This window comes from Protopterus annectens, chromosome 14.part0 (genome assembly GCF_019279795.1).
Source record: "Protopterus annectens isolate FY-2018-M chromosome 14.part0, PAN1.0, whole genome shotgun sequence".
In the NCBI taxonomy this organism is placed as follows: domain Eukaryota; kingdom Metazoa; phylum Chordata; order Ceratodontiformes; family Protopteridae; genus Protopterus; species Protopterus annectens.
In genome coordinates, this window is record NC_056748.1 from 162,927,523 (window position 1) to 162,953,172 (window position 25,650).

General features: G+C 42.9%; 1 protein-coding gene across 1 annotated transcript in view; it reads left to right on the forward strand.

Moving 5' to 3' along the window:
* CCDC186 (coiled-coil domain containing 186) overlaps positions 1-25,650 on the forward strand; it is a 1,483,461-nt gene that overhangs the window by 1,047,321 nt on the left and 410,490 nt on the right. The window contains exon 12 of the mRNA XM_044055936.1: positions 16,597-16,852. Within this exon, the coding sequence (XP_043911871.1) occupies positions 16,597-16,852 (256 nt within the window). The remainder of the gene's footprint in view (positions 1-16,596; positions 16,853-25,650) is intronic.

Genomic DNA, 25,650 nt, shown 5'->3' on the forward strand with positions numbered 1-25,650 from the left:
GAGTACTTTTATATAAATGTAAATTTGCCTGTGTGACAAGTGATAATTCAATAAAGGTGCTTAAAAAAGTTACTCTATGCATGTGGCTTCCAGACTGTATTTTCTTTCTCTTTTCTGCACACTACTGCTGTTTGCTATGCAGACCAAAAGCTCATTCTACAAGACCGGTTGTCACGTCTACAGCGTTCTTTAGAAATTCCTTACCTGGCGAAGAAAAGAAAGAAGATCCTCACTTGGTGAAATTTGTGATGTGGCAACCTGTTCTACATTGCATACCTTTGCCAGACATTACAAAATTCAACATTATTTTGAGGTATTGGGCTTCCTTAGGAGTCACTGTCCTCAAGAATCTCCTGTCATGATGCCATTCTTGTTATTCTATAGCTGGGGTTTCTGACTTTTCAGTCAGATTAGTTGGATGGGATGAACAGGATACGTTCATTTTGTCTTGACCATAATGCGGAATCCTTTCATCCATACCTGTACATTATGACACCCTCCTTTCACCCCCTTCCAAATTGCCAGTCCTGAAGGGCTGTTGGAGCCCTTCTCCATTACTTTTATCTTAGGGCCATTATACTTCTTGGCAACAAACTCAATCTGTGGTAGCTTCTCCGGCAGGCACATTACGGGAGGTGAAAAAAATTAGAGGATGTCAAGGCTGGAGCAATAGTTTTGCTGGCACAAGTGGCTGGAAGATCCATCGTTGTTGGTTCTCTTCCTTCCTTGTTTTCTTCTTTTGTTTTTACCCTTTTACGTGTCATCCAGGAAGGGAAAATGTGAATGTGGGAGGCAGATTCCCCATAAAGACAGACAGGAGCAGTACCTTTTTTGTTTGGGTACTGTGCATGGCAATACTCAGTGTCAGATTTGTAAGGCATTTGTTCCCAAGACTGTCCTCTGTGGTCTATTATCCCTTTCCATTTACTTGGAGAACCAGAGGTTAAAACTGTTATCTCAGGGTGCCATAGCCTTTGAACCTCCCTGCCCTAATATTCATTCTCCATTTAAGAAAAAAGCTAAAAAATCCATGCAGCAACTCTATGGCTGTCCAGCCGTCTCTGGACATCTCTTTCGGGTTGGATGAAGAACCCAAGGACCATTCAGTGCCTGTGTCCGTTCCCTGTATTGTGACCTAGTTAGAGGCCAACATGGGGCTGCCTGCACACACACAGCCAGTGAGGCTGAACTTACGTCTGCTGCAGATGTGGAAGAGGAATCCAGGTTGATTACATTGGCGGGGCATAATGGGATTCCCCAAATACTTGTTAGGAAAGAGGAGCCTGGTGCCCCTCAGTGGATCTAGGCAGAAGTGTGAGCCTCCTGGATTTGTTAAAACTGATGTTCCTTTAAAAAAGCAGCAGAAGACCAAGTATGTGGCCCCAGTGGCCAAGGATCCTTAGCTTTTCAGTGCTCTTAATGGTTCTAAAGACCCATGAAGGATTTTCTGTTCCTGCTTCAGTTCGTTGGTCTTCTACTCCTTCCAAACATCCTAGGGAATCTGATTCCTGTGAAGAGGAGTTGGATTTAGACTCTGGTGAGGCGTCAGTGGCACACTGCTCTCATATCCACTCTGTCCTTGCCTTATGATCTGAAGAAAAGGATTCACTTTCTCCTGATTCCCCTGTGGAGGAATTGTCCTTTGAGAATACTCTGGTTTGTATGATGGAACACTTTAAGTCGGATTGTTCTCAGGTTTCTGACATGAAAAAGAGATGCTATGAACTCTTGCAAATAATTTCTTCTAGGCCTTCTCCTGCTGGAGTTACAGGTTCTCATAGTGGGGCAACCTTATCACATTTTCCCTGAAGAAAGGGTTTTCTTAAGAACCAGTCCTTTATTTGTACATAAAGTGGTTTCTGAGTTTACCTTAAGCCAAGCTATCCATCTCCTTTTATTTATAAAACCTGAAAGTAAGAGAGAGACTACTCCATACTTTGGATGTCCACAAACAATGTAAGTACTATAGTGACAGAACTAAATCTTTCAAAATTTCTGATTACTTTTTCATTTCTCGTGAAGGTTAAAAAAAAAAGACAACCAGTGTCATAACAGTGTGTTTCAAAATAGTTATCTCATGCTATTACCTTTTGTTACACCCACCCACAACAAAATTTTTCCAGGAAGAATAAAGGCATTTTCTACTAGAGCCTTGTCTTAATCTGTGCCTTTTTGAAAGGGGTTGAATTCTATAGTCTAGATGTGGCAACTTTGTCCTCTGTACATACCTTTACAAAGCACTGTAAACTAGTTTCCTCCTGGAGGTCTAGGACATGCTATGCTAGGACCATTGTTCAGGGGCTCCTGAACCCTCATCCTTCCTCCTCTCGGTCAGGTGGTCAGGTTAATCTCTGGTAATCTGCCCGTATAGCTGACTCCACTGCAGTAGTGACCCATATGAAGAACTTAGTACAATTGTGTAAATAAACTTGCCATAGCAGTAGATGTTTGAATGGTCAGTGCTGCGTTAACTTCTCCCTACCTCTATTTCCCTTAATTTTGTATGTTTTTTACATCAAGGAGTGGGAATTTAGTATTATTTTATTGGCATTGTCCTTCTCAGTGCTTTAGCCTATTTCCCTGTCTCTGTTGGGAAGAAAGCTCTCACTTTTTTTGCACCCAAGCCTCACTTTTAGTCAGCTCAACCTGAACAGACTAACAGTTTGGGTTTATAGAAGGTTCTCTGAAGCTTTGGAAGCTGGCTAGCTATTATAGTCTATGCAGGATATAACCTGTGTAGCTAAGGCTACTGCACCGGTGATCATTCACACATCTACTGTTACGATAAGTTTAACTATCACGTGTGTACTTCCTGTAATTCAGCTATGTCCTGATCCAGTTATGCATGTATGAATTATATTCAGGTTCACTTATGTTTCTGGACTAGGGAAATGGAGGGTAGAATTCAATATGCAAGTGACATTGTTATAAAAATTCAGTTAGTTGGTTACACAGGAAGTAGCAGTAATAAAGCCATGTTGGTTAACGTCATAGCTTGGTTGTAAATTGGATGCAAATATTGTAAGTAATTCCCTGTCAGAGTTCTTTGCTTATCCCAAACAAGTTCTCTAGACATGTACTCGTCCACAGTGTTGGCACTGCTTCCCTTTGTACTCGTCCACAGTGTTGGCACTGCTTCCCTTTGTACTCGCCCACAGTGTTGGCACTGCTTCCCTTTGTACTCATCCATAGTGTTGGCACTGCTTCCCTTTGTACTCGCCCACAGTGTTGGCACTGCTTCCCTTTATACTCGCCCACAGTGTTGGCACTGCTTCCCTTTGTACTCACCCACAGTGTTGGCACTGCTTCCCTTTGTACTCGCCCACAGTGTTGGCACTGCTTCCCTTTATACTCGCCCACAGTGTTGGCACTGCTTCCCTTTGTACTCGCCCACAGTGTTGGCACTGCTTCCCTTTGTACTCGCCCACAGTGTTGGCACTGCTTCCCTTTGTACTCGCCCACAGTGTTGGCACTGCTTCCCTTTGTACTCGCCCACAGTGTTGGCACTGCTTCCCTTTATATTCGCCCACAGTGTTGGCACTGCTTCCCTTTGTACTCACCCACAGTGTTGGCACTGCTTCCCTTTGTACTCGCCCACAGTGTTGGCACTGCTTCCCTTTGTACTCGCCCACAGTGTTGGCACTGCTTCCCTTTGTACTCATCCATAGTGTTGGCACTGCTTCCCTTTGTACTCGCCCACAGTGTTGGCACTGCTTCCCTTTGTACTCACCCACAGTGTTGGCACTGCTTCCCTTTGTACTCGCCCACAGTGTTGGCACTGCTTCCCTTGTACTCCCACAGTGTTGGCACTGCTTCCCTTTGTACTCGCCCACAGTGTTGACACTGCTTCCCTTTGTACTCGCCCACAGTGTTGGCACTGCTTCCCTTTGTACTCGCCCACAGTGTTGGCACTGCTTCCCTTTGTACTCGCCCACAGTGTTGACACTGCTTCCCTTTGTACTCGCCCACAGTGTTGGCACTGCTTCCCTTTGTACTCGTCCACAGTGTTGGCACTGCTTCCCTTTGTACTAATCCACAGTGTTGGCACTGCTTCCCTTTGTACTCATCCACAGTGTTGGCACTGCTTCCCTTTGAAACTAGTACAGCTGTTGCTTCCCCCCACAAATTGGAGGCGTAATGAATAAGTAAAGTATGCACACAGAGAGCTAATGATCTTGTGTATAAAAAATCCATTTAACCCTTCAGGACCTTGCTCCTCTAATTCTGTTTAGTGTCTGAGACACCATTTTGTACAGTATCAATGGCCATGAATATGGTTCAGCCATTACAGGAAGGAATTCAGTATTACCTATATCATTTCTCTCCTGGAGCATATTTTACATAGTAATTCTGCAGTGCTTTTTTCTGGCACGGTGTATTTTTTATCCTTAAAAGAAGAGTTCTGCTTTGTCCACCTAGTATGACTTATTGCATGTTTGAAGAAGGACTTTATATAATCTCTGTATAAAGCTGTGTTGCTTTCATGTTAGGCTTTGGCTGCCTGTATGTTCTTCCTTATTATTCATGTCATTTATATATCTGTGTCCTGTTGAAGGCAACTTTCTAAGCATTTTTGCAGTAGTGGTGCTTCTTTATCAACTTTTGTCCTGGTTTCCAAGTCACCCGGGCCGTACTTTCCCTCAGGTGTTTCCCTTACAGCAGGTATGAATATTATTCTCATTTTTCTTCTGTTTTTTGTGAAAAACAAACAAGATACCCTTTATTGAAAGATATCATTGATCGTAGATCATGTCTCCAATCCTGTTCTGGTAGTTGTGTTCATTTTGACACAATCAGCTGAATTTATTATTATATCATTTTCTCTCAAGACTAACATTCTGTTTACCAAGTAATAGTTCCTGGTAACACTGACTGTGCAAAATGCAGTACTCAGTAACCAAAGGTGTTCCCTGGCCCTTGCAATATCCATTGTATTATTTACGCTGGTGGGGTGCCTACTATCTGATGGTAACCATCAGTCAAAGCTTGATCCAGTAAGGTGTTGTCTTTTGAGCCTGGTAAGCGTGATACTTTTCAATAAGTTTTGAAGACTGTACTTCTCCAGCCGTTAAAGCTACTGTGCTATTTAAAAGTGTTAACATATTTCAGTAGTGAGCCTTTTGTTGTAGTCCTTTGCTAATTTCAGTCTCTTCTAGAAACCAACACGCAGAGATTGTTGAATAGTAAAAATGATAACACTAATAACATCTGCCTTTTGGCTGTTTACTTTTATTGGGGACCCCAGATTATTGTGAATGTAGATGCCCCCTCCCCTTAAGTATTTCACCTTATAGTTAATGACACCCTTGAAAACCTGCCAGCATCATTAATACCTGTGACCTTACTGTACGTCAATAACTGTGACAAAATCTTAATTTCCAACATTAAACTCTACACTGAAGTTTGAAGAATTTCTTATTGAAGCTTCTTCCATTGATTATAAAAATGAAGACACTTTCTTCATTATAAATGATTCAGGATAAGCAGAGCTCGAGGTGAAAAAAAAATCACTGTTTTATGATATGCTGAGCCAAAGTATTATTATTCTGTTTGCTAAATCTTTTGCAGAGAAAGGGGTGAATAAGCAATTAGCAATCAGAAGTGATATTTAAACCTCTCAGTGTAACAGTCCTCTAGTACAGATGCATTGAAGCCTGGTACTCTGTACTCACTCGCATTGCTTGTCTGTAAGCTACATTATGATGTCAAATACAATACTGCATATACGTATAAGGGATAACTATATTATGCTTTAATAGTTACAAATATAATACTGCATATACATACAAGGGATGCCTGTATTATGCTTTAATACTTACCAATACAATACTGTATATACATATAATGGATGCCTGTATTCTGCTTTAATAGTTACAGATACAATACTGCATATACATATAAGGGATGCCTGTATTATGCTTTAATAGTTACAGCTACAATACTGCATATACGTATAAGGGATGCGTATATTATGCTTTAATAGTTACAAATACAATTCTGCATGTACATATAAGGGATGCCTGTATTATGCTTTAATAGTTATAACTACAATACTGCATATACAGATAAGGAATGCGTATATTATGCTTTAATAGTTGCATTCCAGTCTAACTACTGGAGCGAACCAGCTTGCCTAAATGGTAGTGAAGGTTATGCTTCACATTCTGGACCTTTCCTCTGCCTTGGTTATTTTCTTAATTATCGTATGGTATCATCCATGCTGACCCTTTCATAAGGATACACTGGATGATTTTCTTCATGATTTCCATCTGTGCACTTAAAGCTTGTGTTTATTTTAGGTGTTCCTAACAGTCGGGCTATAGAACTACTCACACTCAGCATCACAGCTTCCAAGGACTTTTGTAGTTTCAGGAAGATTCTAGGCATTGAATTTCAGTTCTTATCATTAAAAAGAGTGACATATGCTTACAACATAGATGATTGTGGTGCTTTATTCATTGTCTACATATTTTAAACAGCACCTACTTTTGTATGGGTAAATGCCTCTGTTAGAGCCAGCTTAGTAATGTATAGGGAGAATGTCCTGACTTTGACTCAGATAACCTGATGTAGGTAGCCAGCTTAGTAATAAATAGAGAGAATGCTCTGACCGTGACTCAGATAACCTGAGGTAGGTAGCAAGCTTAGTAATGTATAGAGAGAATGCCCTGACTGTGACTAGGATAACCTGAGGTAAGTAGCCAGCTTAGTAATGTATAGAGAGAATTCCCTGACTGTGACTCAGATAACCTGAGGTAGGTAGCCAGCTTAGTAATAAATAGAGAGAATGCTCTGACCGTGACTCAGATAACCTGAAGTAGGTAGCAAGCTTAGTAATGTATAGAGAGAATGCCCTGACTGTGACTTGGATAACCTGAGGTAAGTAGCCAGCTTAGTAATGTATAGAGAGAATGCCCTGACTGTGACTCAAATAACCTGAGTCAGGTTAGCGGTTTGAGTGCCTGATGATGCTAGCAAGGCCGATAGCCGTGCTTATTATGGGGTGGGGGGAGTACTGGATGAATCTTCCCATGAGCCCAGGTGGAGTTCATGACTCAAGAAAATAGCTTTTCATGTAGTAGTAGGTTGTCTACACACACACACACACGCACACACACACACACACACACACACACACACACACACACACAGACAGACACACATTAGGCTAGACATCACATTTGGCCCGTTCTGCTCCACAGTCTGCTAGCAGATGCAACCCCACAGGTGTATCACAGAGTAAGTCAAGGGACCCGTGGTAATACATGCAACTGAACCATACTTCAGGGAAGCCTAGCAGATATAAGGGCAACTGTGGTTACAGGACATTGGGACCAAACATGGAGGGGCCTGAAGTCAACATCTGTGGGAGAAAAAAAAACCTAGAAAAAATGTATTATTCAGTCATTTGGCATGGTAATCATCGATTTATTTTTATATATTAGTGTTGCTGATTAGTTAACCTCTCTGCATTTAATATGTCACGTCAGTAACTAAGGTCTACAAGTTACTTGTCTGTCTTGTTAGATAAATAGTTAAGCTGTACAAGTTAGTCAGGCATCAAAGAGATCTCATTGTTGAAAGGTATCAGTCAGGAGAAGGGTACAAAAAAATTTCCACAGCATTGGATATACCATGGAACAAAGTGAAGACAGTCATCAAAAAGTGGAGAAAATATGGGACAACGGTGACATTGCAAAGAACTGGATGTCCCTCCAAAATTAATGAAAAGACAAGAAGAAAACTGGTCAGGGATGCTGCCAAAAGACATACAGCAACACCGAAGGAGCTGCAGGAATTTCTGGCAAGTACTGGTTGTGTACTACATGTGACAACAGTCTCCCATATTCTCCATATGTCTGGATTATGGGGTAAGGTTGCACGATGGAAGCCTTTTCTTACAGAGAAAAACAACCAGGCCCGGCTAAAATTTGCAAAACAATACATCAGGTCTCCCAGAAGCATGAGGGAAAATGTGTTTTGGTCTGATGAGACCAAGGTTGAACTTTCCGCAATTCCAAAAGGTACTTTTGGCGCAAAAACAAAACTTTGCATCACCAAAAGAACGTCATCCCCATGGTGAAGCACGGTGGTGGCAATATCATGCTTTGGGGTTGCTTTTCTTCATCTGGAGCTGGGGCTTTTGTCAAGGTGGAGGGAATTATGAACAGTTCAAAATACCAGTCACTTTTGGCCCAAGACCTTCAGGCATCTGCTAGAAAGCACTGAAGATGAAGAGGAATTTCACCTTTCTACACGAAAATGACCCCAAGCATGCATCCAAATCAAGAAAAGAATGGCTTCACCAGAAGAAAATTAAAGTTTTGGAATGGGCCAGCCACAGCCCAGACCTGAACCCAATAGAAAAACTGTGGGGTGACCTGAAGAGGGCTGTGCACAAGAGATGCCCTCACAGTCTGACAAATTTGGAGCACTTTTGCAAGGAAGAGTGGACAAATATTGCCAAGTCAAGATGTGTCATGCTGATAGACTCCTACCCAAGAAGACTGAATGCTGTAATTAAATCAAAAGGTGCTTCAACAGAGTATTAGTTTAAGGGCGTGCACACACATGCAACCAGCTTATTGTACATTTTTTATTTTTTATACTTTTCCCCTAACAGATTTGTTTGTTTTTCAATGGAGTTACACAGGTTATAGGTCACATTAAAGGTGGGAAAAGTTTTTAAATTATTTATTGTGGTTTCTTTTTTTTATATATCACAAAATCCTGGCATTTAACAGGGGTGTGTACACTTTGTATATCCACTGTACATAGTTCACATTGGGGTGTAAGTACAAGGGCATCCTTACAACATCATGACTGTCTAGTTAGATACATAGTTCACATTGGGGGGATAAGTACAAATGGATCCTTACACTAGCATGTCTGTCTTGTTAGATACATAGTTCACACTGGGGTGATAAGTACAGGGGGATCCTTACACCATCATGTCTACCTCTTTAGATACATAGTTCACATTGGGGTGATAAATACAATGGGATCCTTACACCATCATGTCTACCTCTTTAGATACGTAGTTCACATTGGGGTGCAAGTACAAATGGATCCTTACACCATCATGTCTATTTCTTTAGATACATAGTTCACATTGGGGTGATAAGTACAAGGGTATCCTTACACCATCATGTCTGTCTTGTTAGATACATAGTTCACATTGGGGTGATAAGTACAAGGGGATCCTTACACCATCATGTCTATCTCTTTAGATGCATAGTTCACATTGGGGTGCAAGTACAAATGGATCCTTACACCATCATGGAGGTTCCAGCTGTTGATCAACCGATATGACAAGAGTGCCTCTGTTATTCTGTTTCTTTTGTCGAACGGGAACAGGGTGTGACTGTTGGAGAAAACACTCTCAAAACAGTTTGACAGTTTTGTATTGCTTTTTTTAAATATCTCTTAGTAAGGCCTTGCAAAGAGTGATGTTCCCCCACACAGTCAGAACGATGCAGCTGTGGAGGATATACACGAGGCTGATGCTTGAGATAGAATTTCCACATTTGTTAAGATAGTAATTTCGTAGTAGGGCTGTATTGAATGTTATGATTTTCAGTACCATATATTATGAAGGAGTTGCTTAGGAATTTACCATTTTTTATGTTTAAACAGTGAAACTCTTACCTTTGAAAAAGTAAACTAGTCCAGCTTTGTGATGTAATCACTTTAAAGGTAGATCCTTGAATCAGAAGTTTTTCATTATTTCCACTACTTCATTACTTGCCATCCATCTGTGGTATTATGAACTGTTTGTATATCCTTGTTTTCCTGCCTCTCCTTGACTAGTTTAGACCAGTTTACAGGCATTGCTGTATTCTGGGCTGTGGTGTAGTTCCTGTGTTGTCCATTACCTTACTTGGATAGAAGGAAGTTTCTTTGCTCACCAGTGGGAGTGGGGAGCCTTGAGCAGCCTACCTGTCCCTGTAGGAAGTGACCTCAGCACAAGAGCTGTAGTAATTGGTTGTTTTGGACCATTTCTAGCTCTTTTGTAGTTCCCTGTTTAAAATCCGCCTCTGGGTGTTTTTTTCTGGCTATACTGCTCAGACAAGCTCCTCGTGGTCCTGCAGAGTGGTCCTAGCTACAGAGAACATAGAAAAGCGACTGCTTTCTGGATTTAAGTATCTTTGCTTTTTTTTTTTACTTGGAATAGCTTCTGTAGCTTACCCTGAACAAGCTTAAACTGTTTTTTAGCTGTTTGCTGCATTATTTTAAAATCTGCACTTAAAGTTACTTTTTAGTCGAATTTGATCGAAAGTTTGTTTGTTTGTTTAATTTAACTGTTGAGGCTGCCCACTAAAGTGTGCTAGCCTGTGTAACTGATTTATCACTGTTTCTGCATTTTCTGTGTGTTTCTATAAAAAAAAAACAAAAAAATAATCCTTGTTTTCCCGCTTCTCCTCGACTAGTTTAGACCAGTTTACAGGCATTGCTGTATTCTGGGCTGTGGTGTAGTTCCTGTGTTGTCCATTACCTTACTTGGATAGAAGGAAGTTTCTTTGCTCACCAGTGGGAGTGGGGAGCCTTGAGCAGCCTACCTGTCCCTGTAGGAAGAGACCTCAGCACAAGAGCTGTAGTAATTGGTTGTTTTGGACCATTTCTAGCTCTTTTGTAGTTCCCTGTTTAAAATCCACCTCTGGGTGTTTTTTTCTGGCTATACTGCTCAGACAAGCTCCTCGTGGTCCTAGCTACAGAGAACTCAGAAAAGCGACTACTTTCTGGATTTAAGTATCTTTGCTTTTTTTTTACTTGGAATAGCTTCTGTAGCTTACCCTGAACAAGCTTAAACTGTTTTTTTAGCTCTTTGCTGCATTATTTTAAAGTCTGCACTTAAAGTTACTTTTTAGTCAAATTTGATCGAAAGTTTGTTTGTTTGTTTAATTTAACTGTTGAGGCTGCACACTAAAGTGTGCTAGCCTGTGTAACTGATTTATCACTGTTTCTGCATTTTCTGTGTGTTTCTATAAAAAAAAACCCAAAAAATAATCCTTGTTTTCCCGCCTCTCCTCGACTAGTTTATACCAGTTTACAGGCATTGCTGTATTCTGGGCTGTGGTGTAGTTCCTGTGTTGTCCATTACCTTACTTGGATAGAAGGAAGTTTCTTTGCTCCTTGAGCAGCCTACCTGTCCCTGTAGGAAGTGACCTCAGCACAAGAGCTGTAGTAATTGGTTGTTTTGGACCATTTCTAGCTCTTTTGTAGTTCCCTGTTTAAAATCTGCGTTTGCGCGGCTTTGCGCATAGCGCAGCGCCGGTTAAACTTCTTCTGGCTCCGCCAAGTCTGCTCTTCAAATTTTCCCTTAAGGAAGCTCTACTCTTAGTATAATCAGACTACTCACTATATTATAAGCCTAGCACTTGTTCTCAAAACGTCTCTACTAAGTAAGCACTCTCGTACGAAGTAAAGCACTACATTCACCTACCACCCCTGTGAATATCCACTTCCCTTAAAGGCACAGCACTCCCTTATACTGTTCTAGCATGTCGAGTGGTAGATTACTGACGTCCTCCCCAGTTCAGCTGGTTAATCTGGGTATTTTGAGACAATGCTACAATTGTCTCATGTACACAGACAACCCTCTCCTCCTCCCAACAAACACAAATACATGTGAGAGATGCAACTATATAGCCAAACTGGAGGCTGAACTCTGTCAAATCAGGGCTGGCATGACCAGACAGGAGGAGATGGTAACCACACACACAACAAACCCAGTCCCACATAGACCTACCACAACTGCAAACCAAACACATAAAAACACAAAGACATACTCGGAGGCTCTAATAAAAAACTTACCAAAACAACAGAGGCTCCCAAAGCAGACATCCAAAAATCCACCACCTCAAAACAACATGCAACACATACTTCAATAAATCAGTGTGTCAACCAATCACAGCCCTTAAGGCCGAACACCATGCCTGATACACTAGTAATAGGTGACTCTATAGTCAGAAACACTGATGTCCCGCTGACCAGGCTGAACAAGGAGAGGGTGACTGTGAGCTGCCTATCGGGAGCTAGGATCCGCCACATAACACACACACTCAGGTCACTCCAAAGAAAGTACAAATATGACTCCATCATTGTCCATGCTGGCATGAATGACCTGAGACGTACCTCCCTGGACTGCATGAAAAGAGACATAGAGGAGCTCTCCGATTATGTAGCCCAGGCTGGTATGACCCTGACCCTGAGCAGCATCTTGCCCTCACCAAGAATGATGCCACAATACAAAGACAAGATGATCAGCTTTAATAATTGGCTCAAGTACTGGTGTCATTCTAAGGGGATCCAATGTCTGTCTGCCTGGGATGACATGTTGGACAAGCCACGCTGCTTCGCAAGGGATGGCTTACACCTGTCACCACTGGGCTTCCGGATATTGGCTAAGGCTCTTGCCACCCCCATAGTGCCTTTTTAGGCAAGGCTCAAAAGACAAACCCACCTCCTTAGAAAACAAAAATGGAAAAAAACTAAGGGTAATGCTGCTCAACGCCAGAAGTCTAAATCTCAAGATGCAGGCACTCGATGCACTACTCAACATAGAGAACATCGACGTCTGTGCAGTAACTGAAACCTGGTTCAAGGCTCCTGAGAGCACCCCAGCACTACCAGGCTGTACCTCGTATCATGCTTTTCGGCCCCAAAACCCAGGCCGAACCACAAAGGGAGGGGGAGTGTCCATATTCATCAAGGACACCCACACCTCCAGGTTAGTAGCAACACATGAAGCATCAGAGACCATACAGGTGCAACTAACCATAGGCAAAACTGCTATACAACTAGTAGCATATTACAGACCACCCTCCCAATCTCAGGAACCCCACTCAGCGTTCGTGAAGACATTGGAGGATATGAATGCGTCACAAAATACCATCATACTAGGAGACTTCAACTACCCAAACATAGATTGGGTACATTATTCTAGCCCTAACACCCTAGCCCAAAGGTTCCTGGAATTCATAACTTTAAATGCATTGGAACAACTAGTCACCTCTCCCACTAGGGGAGATAATATAGTAGACCTGATCATCACAAACATGGGGACAAAATGCTCCACACCGGAGGTATACCCCTCACTAGTGAGATCTGACCACAAACTAATCACCCTGGATATACATATCCCACCTCCACCCCCAGCACAAAAGACCACAGTGAAAAACTTCTCAAAAGCAGACTTCACTCTTCTTAAGACTGAGATGGTATCCTTTAAGCCCACTGGGCCAGTGGATACCACATCCCACAATGCCGAAACCTTCACAAATGCTTTCTATGGACATCTCCAAGAATGCATGGATCATGCAATCCCAAATAAATCCAAGTCCCTCTCCACCAAAGGCAAGCGTCCTGTCTGGTGGACCTCAGCCATTAACAAATTGTATAACAAAAGAAGGAAGCTACTGCACGTCAGAGCAAAATCCCATAAAGGGAAGACATATCTGATCAACATTAGCAGAAAACTATGTTCTCTCATAAAAACATCCAAGGCCAACTTTGAGAGAAAAATCGCTAAGGACACTAAAGATAACCACAAAGCCTCCTTCAGCTATGTTAGAAACCTGGGCGGAAACCCTCAGATATGCTCAGAGTTAGTTCACAACAACAAAAAATACACTGAGCCCACAGATATTGCCAACATTCTGGCTGACAGGTTCAGTGCAAATTTCTCCCCTCCCTCTCCCCCAAAAGAAGAAATACTTATCCCAGCTGAATGTAATCTCCCTGTCATCTCAGATGTCCAAGTGAGAACCGCCCTCAACAAAGCTAAAAACACAGCATCAATGGGACCTGATGGTATCCCGAGTTGCGTGCTACGTGAACTCCAAGAGGAGCTAAACTCGCACATAAAAATGCTATTTAACCTTAGCCTTACTACAGGATATGTACCTGAACACTGGCGTACAGCAACAGTGGTCCCACTCCACAAAGGGGATACCTCTACAGACCCTGGGAACTACCGCCCCCTAAGCTTAACCAGCCTGGTCTGCAAAGCTATAGAAAGAATCATTATGGAACTCATAAACAGAGACATAGGGGACCTACAGACACTTGACCCCACCCAGTTCATCTTTGTAAAGGGCAGATCCTGCCTTTTGAACCTGGTTGACTTTTTTGAAACAGTCACTAGAGCCATTGATGAGGGCAAAGCAGTCCATACAGCCTACCTGGACTTGGCTAAGGCCTTCGACACAATACCCCACTCAGGCATCATAGATAAGCTCAACAGCTTAAACGTAAACCCTTATGTCACCAGATGGGTTGCAAACTGGCTAAAGGACAGAACCCATAAAGTTAAAATCGCTGGAGCAATGTCAGACTCAAAGCCAGTCACAAGTGGTGTCCCACAGGGATCTGTCCTGGGACCCTCTTGTTCGGCATTTATTTCTCAGATGTTAAAGCAAACATGGGAGGGTTGTGGCTGGCAAAGTTCGCAGATGACTGCAAACTAGGCGCCATAGTCGATACACCAGCGGACACATACATCCTACAAAAAGGCCTCACAGAAACGGACAACTGGTGCCGGAGTCACGGCCTTCAACTAAATGCCAAAAAATGTATAGTCATCCCCTTTGGGAAAAACAAAGTACCCACAAATTATCACATAGACAGCAACCCACTGAGTACGGAAAAAGTAATCAGAGACCTAGGGACCCAAGTCGACAGTGACCTCTCATTTGACACCCACATTGCCAAAGTGGTTAGAAAAACATTCTACCTTGCACACCTCATCATGAAGGGATTCACATCCAGATCCAAGGATGTCATTGTACCCCTATACTCCTCCATCATCAGACCCATGATTGAGTACAATGCCCAATTTGGTATGTACCTCACCCGGCATTTGCAACAGCTGGAGAAACCACAAAAGTACCTCACCAAGAGGATCAAGGGTCTCCAACATATGTCTTATTCTGCCGGACTAAAGGAACTTCAGCTCTATTCAGTAGCATACCGCCTCCTCAGTGGTGATCTCTGCCTGACGTACAAGGCCATGTCCAATCAGGATCTGATGGACATGCTCCACCTCAAAAAATCCAAATCCATCAGTACCACGAGAGCTAAAGACTTAAACCTTGGCACAAGTATGAATAGGACATGCTGGAGGGATAGATTCATAACCCAGAGGCTTCCCATGCTTTGGAATAAGATCACATTTCATATTAGGCAGAGCCCCTCACTGACTCTCTTCAAGAGAAATCTTGATGAGTGGATAGGAGATCGTAAGTTTACCCCAGGGGTCACATCTGTGTCACTGCTAGACAGGGGCACAGTAAACTAATTCTGTTATATAAGGGGACCTTCATTGTGTCACTACTAGACAGAGGCACAGTATTCTAAATTTATTCTGTACATTTTTGTACCATTTCATGGGGTGGCAAAAGCCACATCACTATGGCTAGGCTTACAAGTGCCCCAGGGCAGATAGCCTACTACTAAACTATGAAACTATAGTTATGAAGTTCTAATGTGCTGTTAAAATGTCCTCAGTCTACTAACAGCTGTATTCACTTAGATTTATTTTATTTGTCTTTTATTGATTCATTTAGTCCCACTAGGTCAGCGGCCTTTCTTCAGGGGAGACCTGAGGTAGTATTTATACTAACTGGGGGAAACTTGGCTGAAGTACTAGTGAAGTTTCCTTATTCTTTTCATGTAAGTGCTGGGAAATCTTTTATATCCATCTAAGCTGCAACCAGCTCAGACAAATGGTACTAATTACATTAGTAACAGTTTTACCTTATCGTGGAAGGAATGTGTGCCTTTTTTGTTATTTCTTTCTCTGAAACACTGTTTACTGAAATTATTTCACTGAAAACGCAAATAATCCAAAGTCATAACTTGGAAACACAGTATAAGGAAAATAATAAAGAATGAAAAAGTAAATTACTTAATTACAGAGAAGTGTGTGCTGCAAAAAGGGAGCAAGTCGTGCTGTCCTTACCGCACCTCAGAAAGTGTTGGGCTTTGTACTTCACACCCCTGACCCTTTATTTTTTACTTTGGAGTTCTATGCCGTTTGTACTATGTACACTTTCTTTATGTACATACAAAAGAAGAAATGTTGAAACTTTGATGGACCCTGGCGACAAAATAAGATGTACCCCCATATTAGGGGCAGAGTGTAGAAGTCTTACCCACTCTAACAAACCTTTTTGTATTTAGTGTAATGTGTTTCATCTTATTGACTTCCATTTGTTTGTGTTTTCAGCGAAGTGTTTTTAATGAACTGTGTTTCATTAACTTCTTCAAAAGGCTGAGCCAAAATAATTCCTATCAAAAAAGGCTGGAATAGAACAGCTTTGAACTGACTGACATGGGACTAGGTGCAAGTCCAGTGATGGTCAGTGCTGCACTGCTGATACTTCTGGAAAGTTATACGGGTGCCACATCGGAAGGAAGATCAGCAGCCGCATGGCATGCATAAGTAATGAAATATTTGTGTTGAACACCTGCTGTCAAGTTGGTACCTCCTCTGACCATACTTTTCTTAGAATGCTCTCTCTTTCACTGACTGTGAATGTTTACATGCTGTTTTAATGTACTGTAATTCAGTTGTCATTATATTTTTTTATTCAGATATGAACGAGAAGTAAACTCGCTGAAGGAAGAGGTGGATAGCGGAAATTCTTTGATTAGTGATCTGCAGAAGGACATTGAAGGCAGTCGGAAACGTGAATCTGAGCTATTGGGATTTACAGAAAAAATGACCAGCAAGAATGCTCAGCTTCAATCAGAGACCAATACACTGCAGAACCAAGTTGACGAACTTAAATTCAGGAGCAGAGAGTTGGAACACCAGCTTTTAGAACTGGAACAGACCAGTTCTGGACTGGTATGGAAACCAGTGATAAGATTGTTTTGTTTACTAAGTAGTGAATTATCGTCTGATTAGTTATTTCTGTTTTAGATTATAACATCATTTGTGGATACTGAATATAATCTAAGAAGGGTCTCATATGACTTCTGAAATTACAATTTAAATTTTATATCTGTTCGCCTTTATTTATTTTCTGGTTTGCGGCAGACCCCTCTCACCACTGGCCTCTTCCTGAGCTGCTCTTTTCCATTCATTCCCATGAGGGTGAGGAGTTAGTAGACCCAGGGTGTAGCTGTCATCCAAAGGGCAAGTGGGATTTTACTTTTGTGCCAAATCATTCCTCTGTTTATGCCAGTGATGATCTGGGGTTGCACATGGACATCTCTGTCCTCCATAAATTACCCAAGGCTGTAGATGCCCTGCCCCATGGAGCAAATACCTCTGTTGGCTCATAGTATCCATCTTGAAGTTCAAATTGATAACATATTTTGGTCCCGATTCCCTCCCCTTCTCACCTTGAAAGAAGTGAGTGGGTTGAGTGTCTTCATTCTTTTCCCTTCCCCATTTGGTTCTAATTGATCCTTCGTTGTAATCAGGACTCTGTTCGTCTAACCACTGTGCCAAATCCACACAAGTTTATTTTTGAAAACTGTATCATAACGAGGAAGGTGGCTGCCCGCATAAAAGATTGATTCCACTTAAAACTGTTTGCACAGCTTGCATTCTGAGGACATCCTGGTATTACTGCATACCTAAATCTGATTAAGTAACTGGAAATTCATCAGTGTGAACGGATTTGAAAAGAGATGTTTTTCAAGTTAGGGTTAGTTTTTTAACTGAGATTGATGCATTTGGGGCATTCATTTTCCCCAACATGCATTGACTTGAAGTTAGAATGTCTGGGGTATTTATTTGTCGATTAATTCACCTAAAACCTTGACATGCATGCATATTTAAATAGTAATCCACAACTGGGTGTGGGTATCACAAGATTTACCCATGGTTGGTGTGATTTGATTGTCAAGGTAAAATTGATTGATTCACCTAAAACCCTAACATGCATGGATATTTCACCAGTAATCCACAACTGGGTGTGGGTATCACACAGTTTACCCACAGTTGGTGTAGTTTGATTGTGAAGGTGAAATCAATTGATTCACCTAAAACTTTGACATGCATGAATATTTAGATAGTAATCCAAAATTGGGTGTATGTGTCACAAGATTTTTACCCATGGTTGGTGTGGTTTGATTGTGAAGGCGAAATTGATTGCGTCATCTAAAACCTTGACATGTATCGATATTTAAATGGTAATCCGCAAATGGGTGTATGTGACACAAGATTTACCCACAGTTGATGTGATTTGATTGTGAAGGCGAATCCGAAGTGATTAAACAAATCCACCACAAGTAAATCCTGTGATACCCCCCCCCCCCTCACAGGCATGAATTGTTACAGTTAAGTGACATTATTTAAAAAATAAATTGTTTGCCTTATTTAAATAGTGCATTGTATAAACAAAGTTTAATGTTCTTCTATAGCTTCTTCCTTTTAGGAGACGTGTGAAGCATGAACAGTGCATGTGTTTAGCGTGTACGTGCCAATGCTCGTGTGGTATATTTATCATAGATATTTTTATACTGGTGGCAGAGTGCCGTATCCGTAGAGCTGATCCCACTCCTGGAGTCCTGCCCCATTGGTATTTTTCTTTTTTATTAAGAGATGAGTATTTGGAGCACAGTCTAGAAGTACATTATTATCAACAGTGCTCATATACAAGTGTGAGCCAGCCCTCATTTAAATCTCATTAGAGCTATTGTACTCCTCTGTCAAGTTGTTTATGTCAACATTTTGCAGTGACTAACATTTGGATTATTTACAAGAGAACGAAGACTCCAAATAATAATTTTTCCTTCTATGCTGCAAAGTTCATAAGCATACATAAGTGTGCTTACAGAGTGTTTTGCAACTAGCACTTGTAGAGGCATAGTTTACTTTAACATGTATTTTTTGTATTTACACTGCATAACATTTTATAGACTTAATCAGAGAAAAATAAACAGTTGCAATCTCTTTGGGTTAAATATGTGCCAAAAATCTAAACACCTCTGTGTTGTGGCCATTTAACTATTCTGTGAGTAACACCAGGTTTACAATAAGCACACAGAGTGGGCTGTGCACTTTTCCATAATAAAGACTTTTTATTGTATAATTTAGGAGAGTATTAACATGTACACAAGCATTTTCAATTCCTGACAAACATTTGTTATGTATTTTATGTCTGGATTGATCTGGTTTTATGGATAATTTTGAAGACTGTAAAGATTTATCACTGAACTTTAAAACATAGCTGCAGAAATTAAATGGTCAAAAAATACAAATAAATAGGCTTCTTCATTTGGTCCCCCTCCCAAAATACCTACCAAACTTTCTGTGAAACGTGCTCAGTTAGGATATTTTCTAGCCTTGCATAATTAACATACATATTTCCTTCTGATAAGAAAAGTTGAAGTTGTACACGGCATAGATTTCATTCTTTTTGTAATTTAAGCCTTTAAAATTATTCATTTACTTTGAGTTCATTGAGAGTTGCAGTTCCACTGTTTAGAGATGAACCGTTTTGGTTTTGGAATTTGTGGGGAAACAGTGGTGCCTTATTTCAAAGGAGTATGTAGGTCATTTGGCACTCTTGATGGTTCTCAGACTGATGTCTCCCTCAACCTAAAGTTGACCAAAAGAAAGCACTTCTCCGAACTGCAGTTACTAACATCTAAAGACATTCATTTAAACAGCTGTAATATTGATCATGGCTGTTTTTTTAAACGATTGCCTGTACTGTAATCATGCCTGATTGCCAGCTCTTCTGAGATGCCAAAATATTCATTGTGCCACTGTTATGAATTCTTGATGTTCTTCGTGTTTCACTGTTGCAGTCATCACTTGTGGGGTTATCCCTGCTTGGTAGCCCTCGGCCGGCCTGAATACCAGAGTAAAGGATTTCCCTCCTGCATCCGCTGTCTCGGTACAGAGACTGACGTCAGGGCTATAAAAAGAGAGAATCATCATCATTACATCAGTCTTTCTTGCCGTGGAGCCCAAAGCAGAAGCAGTTTTGCAAGTGCATTGATTGGCTGTTGCCAGAGTGAGGGAGAAACCATCTAAAACTATGTACTCCATTGGGGAACCTTTTCATGCTTTTATCTGATGTCAGAGAAAGTCAGTAATTGTCTCATTTGTGGAAAACAGATCCCGCACCAAGACTTGCATTCCCTCTGCATCATCTGCCTAGGCCCAGACCATAACGTCCCTGGATGTCTGTTCTGTGCCCTGTTTAATGCTAGAACTATTAGAAGAAGAGATGAAATTCTCACTAGACAGTTCGGTGACTCTTTTTCTCATCACGGTATGGTGTTGGTTAGATGGCTGTGGAATTACCTAGAAAAAAAAAACGATAAAGGAAAGGAAAGGCCTCAGAAAGTTAGATCTGCAGACAACTCCAGTCTGAAGTCAGGCAGCCTTCCTCTCAATTCAGTTGCTGAACTCAGTAAGGTGCCTTCACAGCCCTTGATGTCAGATGAGGAACCGATGCAGGCCTCTACCAAGACCCGTTTGGTGTCCGGTACACCGCCAGGTCCATCTTCTCCTGCCAGGACATTGGCCTTCAGTCATGCGATTGGGTCCAGAGCCACTTCACAGGCATCAGCTTCCGCAGACACATTTCTGATGACCGCCAGGCAGAGATCGATGACCACGCCGCCGATTAAGCTAACCTTATATAAGGCCTCTGAATTCTCTAGGCCCAAGACCAAAGACTACCCCTAAAAAGACCCCATCCCAGGGACCCAGCCAATGGACTTCCTTCCTTCCAGCCTGCCACACAGTCCCAGCAGCTGCTCAGAATGGCAGAGGCTTTAATCACTCTAATTAGAGGAAGCCAGCCCAGCTAAAAGGAAGAGAGACACTTCTCCTGAGGCTCTTTCTGACCAGGAGTCAGAAGGATCAGAACTAGAAATTTCTGACACTGAAGACTAGCCTTTTGCAACATTTGAGGATTCTGATGCTGAAGACCCTATTCCTGCTGCCACCCCTTCTGTGGACCTCTCTTTCGGGGAAACTTTAAATTCCCTCAGGTAACTTTTCCACTGGGAGGCGCAGGATTACCCTTAGTCAAAGAAAAGACTGAGAGAGTTCTTTTGACCTTCCACAGCATAAAACTCTGGCCATTCCCCCTATCCTGGATGTGGTGAATGGTGTCTTTTTGGAGTCTGAACTCACCCCTGACTTTCTCCCACCTGCCCCCGTGAAGCCAGACAGATATTATAGGGCGCAAGCCACCCACAAGTATCTCTTTAAAAATCCAACAGCTGACCCAGAGGTCATTACTCAGGATCCGAAGGAGGCTAGGGCTAGTTCTTCTAAAAATCCCATTCCAGGTGACATACAGAGCAGGGCCCTAGATAGATTAGGCAAAAAAGCCTGTACTTCAGCCACCATAGCCATTAGGGCCCTGAATTGTCAATTCTATATTCTGAAATACCAGCAAAATGGAATTACTAAAACAAAAAAATGTCAACACTGCCAGACAGCAGTTCTACCAGGGAACTAGCGGATCTTATAATTTCCACCTTCCAGGTAGCCAGACATTCCCTGCAATACGGGTTTGATGCCATGGAGGCTTCAGCAGGGCTGCAGTCACTGGCTGTATGATCAGAAGGTATGTCTGGTTAGGGGAACAACCTTTGCCTGACCAGGTAAAGTCCAAATTGTTAGATGCCCCCCTGGGTAAGGGCCAGCTGTTTGGACCCAAAGCTGAGGAGGTTATTAAGAAAATGGAAGACAATGCCAAGTCTATACAGACTGTGAAGGATTTCTTGCAGGTTCAGACTCCAAGGTTCAGCAGGAACTTCCCCACAAAGCTTTGGTCCTTTCCTGCTCAAACAAAGCCCATCCAGAGGAAGGCACACAGGGACAGACCTACCAGGCACCAGTCACAAGGCCAACAGAGATCCAGAAAATGAACCATGGCAATTCCTAGGCAGGGGAGTTCTAAGCCCCTCCCTTCTCTAAGCCCCCTCCCTTCTCCAAGGACTCACAATGACTCTACACCCCCTTGGCCCCACAACCCCCCAATGAGAGACTAGGATGAAGACTTTCCCTCTTCCTAGAGAATTGACAGGCTATCACCTCAGATCTATGGGTCCTAAAAATTATTACCAGCGGGTACAGATTCTCTTTCAAAGAAAGCCCCAGATGTTCAGACTTCCCAGCTGTACCAGCAAATCAGAGGGTAAAAGCCATCTGTCAAATACAAAAGCTTTATGCCCAAGGCACTGTAGAACATGTACCAAAGGAACTGGCTGGAAAAGGGTTTTATTCAAAACTGTCCCTGATACCCAGAAAGGAGGGCACCTGGCACCCCATTTTATACCTATCCACTTTGAATCTGTCTCTCCTGGTACCAAAATTCAAAATGCTGACCTTACACAAACTCTTACCAATGTTGATGCCACATGCTTGGCTAGTGACCCTAGATCTGAAGGATGCCTACCTCCATATTCCCATAAGGAAGTCTTGCAGGAGTTTCCTGCGGTTCAGAACAGGGTCACAATACTTTCAGTTCTCTGTTTTGCCCTTTGGCTTATCCACTGCTCCCAGAGTCTTTACCAAGTGCTTGGCTCTTGTCATTGCCTTTTGCAGACAGAAGGACATTCAGATTTACCCCCCTACCTGGACGACTGCCTCATTCAGGCAGGCACCAAGGAGAGACTCCTGCAGGACCTCACTTTTGTTCAAACTCTCGTATCATTCCTGGACTTCACTATCAACCAAGAGAAGTCCCAATTTCTCCCCATGAGAAGGTCAACCTTCCTTATAGCTGTACTGGACACATCTACTCAAGCACCCTCCCCTCCCTCAGGAGAAGCAGAGGTTCCTCCACTTATACTTCACACAGCTGGCCCGCAGGACCCACTTCACAGCAAGGAAATTCCTGCAAGTGCTGGGTACATGGCCTCCTGCATTCTGCTGGTACCCCTAGCCAGACTACACATGAGGAAACTACAGTGGTACCTCAGGAACCTCTGGTGCCAGCACTCACAGTCACTAGAACACCAGCTGCCCCTGATTCCTTGCTTAAAGTAGAAGCTCTTATGGTGGACAGAGGTGTGTACCCTAAACAAGGGCCTACCCTGTATCACTCTCCCACATGGCCAGACCATCACCAGAGATGCCTCAGACAAAGCCTGGGGGGCATACCAAGGGAGTAAGGGAGTATGTGCACTCGGCATTTGGGAACAGGAGGCTCAGGGCCTCCATATCAACCTAAAAGAGATGTTGGCACCAGGCAATCCTAGTTTTCAAAGAACACTTGAGACCAGGAGTGCTCTTAATCAAGGCAGACAATATGACAGTAATGTACATCAGCAAGCAGGGGGAACTCACTCTTACCCCCTATGTCATTTAGCTATGCAAATCTGGCAGTCAGCCTCAAATCTGGGACTGCACTTGACAGCTCAATATATCCCAGGGAATCAAAACACCCTGGCAAACCAGCTAAGCAGAAGCCTCCGGGATCCCCAAGAGTGGCAGCTACACAGGGGAACCTTCCTCATCATCACCTGAAACTGGGGGAACCCGGCCATAGACCTTTTTGCAACCCCAGAGAACCACCAGCTAACAAAGTTCTGCTCCAGAAAGTTCCATCCAGAAGCATGGAGGGTGGACACCCTATCCTTCCACCGGGGAAACCTGTTTGTATATGCCCCCCCTTGCCCCTGATCCCCAAGGTATGTCTCAAGATCAGGGAGGAAGAACCAAAGGTTATTCTCATTGCTCCAGAGTGGCCCAGGCAGCACTGGTACCCCTTGCTCTTCAGTCTGGCCAAACAGCCTCCCACGAACCCGCCCCTCTCAGAAAGACTTCTAACTCAGGAGAAAGGGACGGTACTGCACCCAAACCTCCCTACTCTCAAGCTGTCCGCATGGCTGATACCCCAAAGGCGGATGACACTAGAACCTTAAGCAGGCAAATTTTAAACCTCATCAATGAGGCCAGAAAGCCCAGCACCAGAAAGTCCTACTTAGCCAAATTGAAATGATTTACTATCTGGTGCCACAGCAAGGGTGTCAACAGCCCCCATGCCATTCTGCCATTGGCTCTGGACTACCTGGCAGAGCTCCTAGAACAGGGATCGTCTTACTCTTCCATTAGGTTCATAGGTTGGTGCTAGGCTATCGGCCCTAGGGCCTATACAAGCCTAGCCATAACAATTCCCTGGAGATTTCTTCCCACAATATTTGCATCCTTGGACCCCTGTCTAGCAGGGCGACTGACATGATGCCCAGGGTGAATTTCCTATCTCCCATCCAATCGTCAAGGTCCCTTTTGAAGAGGGCCAAGGAGGCACTCTGCTTGACATGTATGGGCAGTCTGTTCCAGAGTATGGGGTGTCTCTGAGTCAGGAACCTATCCCTCCAGCATGTTTTGTTCATTGTGATGACAAGGTTTAGATCCCTGGAGCATGTGGCTCTGAGGAATTGGGATTTCTTTAAGTGGAGCATGCCCAACAGCTCAGGATTTGACATGGCCTTGTATGTTAAGCAGAGATCGCCTCTGAGTAGAAGATATGCCTCAGAGTATAGCTGGAGTTTTTTTAGGTGGTCAGCATAGGGCATCTGCTTTACGCCTGTGATTCTTTTATTGAGGTATTTCTGCATTCTTTCCAGCTGTTGCAGATTTCTTCTGAGGTACATACTAAATGGGGCATTGTACTCTATAATGGGTCTAATGAGGGATGCATACAGTGGGACAATGACCTCCTTTTTTTCTGGATGAAAAGTCCTTAGTGATGAGGTGTGCCACATAGAAGGATTTCCTGACTGTTGTGGCAATGTGGTTATGGAAGGTGAGACCACTGTCCACATGTGTCCCTATGTCTCTCATCAAACTTTCGGTGTTTAGTGTGCTGCCACCTATGTGGTAATTCATGGGTACATGTTTTTTTCCCAAAGGGGATAACTATACATTTCTTGGCATTAAGCTTGAGGCCATTGCTCTGGCACCAATAATCTATTTCTGTAAGGCCCTTTTGTAGAATATCCACATCATTTGGGGATTCAATAATGATTCCCAGTTTGCAGTCATTTGCGAACTTTGTTAGCCAGAGTCCCTTAGTGTTGGCCTGTACTTAAGAGAAGTAGATGCCAAACAAGAACAGTCCCAGGACTGAACCCTGAGGTACTCCACTTGTCACTTGTCTGGAGCTGGATTTGGAGTCTGCTACTTTTACAGTCTGAGTTCTGTCAGTAAGCCAGTTGGCAACCCATCTAGTGACATAGGGATTTATGCCCAGCTTAGTACATTTATCTATGATTCCAGAGTGGGGGATGGTGTCAAAGGCCTTGGCGAGGTCCAGATAGGCTGTGTGGACCTCCTTACCCTCGTCCACAGCTCTGGAGACCAATTCGAAAAAGTCAGTCAGGTTCAGGACACAAGATCGGCCCTTCACAAACCCAAACTGGGTGGGGTCCAGTGTTTGAAGGTTGCCAATGTCTTTGTTTATAAGTTCCATGCCCTTGCAGATCAGGCTCGTCAGACTGATGGGATGGTAGTTCCCAGGATCCAAGGTGCCATTCTGTTGTAGCTCAGAGCATATCTGAGCATTGCCATTTAGATTCTTGACATAACTATAGAATCCCTTGTGGTTGTTTTTGGAATCTTTGGCAATTTTATTTTCTTAACTAGCTTTGGAGGATTTTATGAGGGATCTCAGCTGCTTACTGAGGCTGGTAAGGGAGTTTTTTGCATCCTGGGGG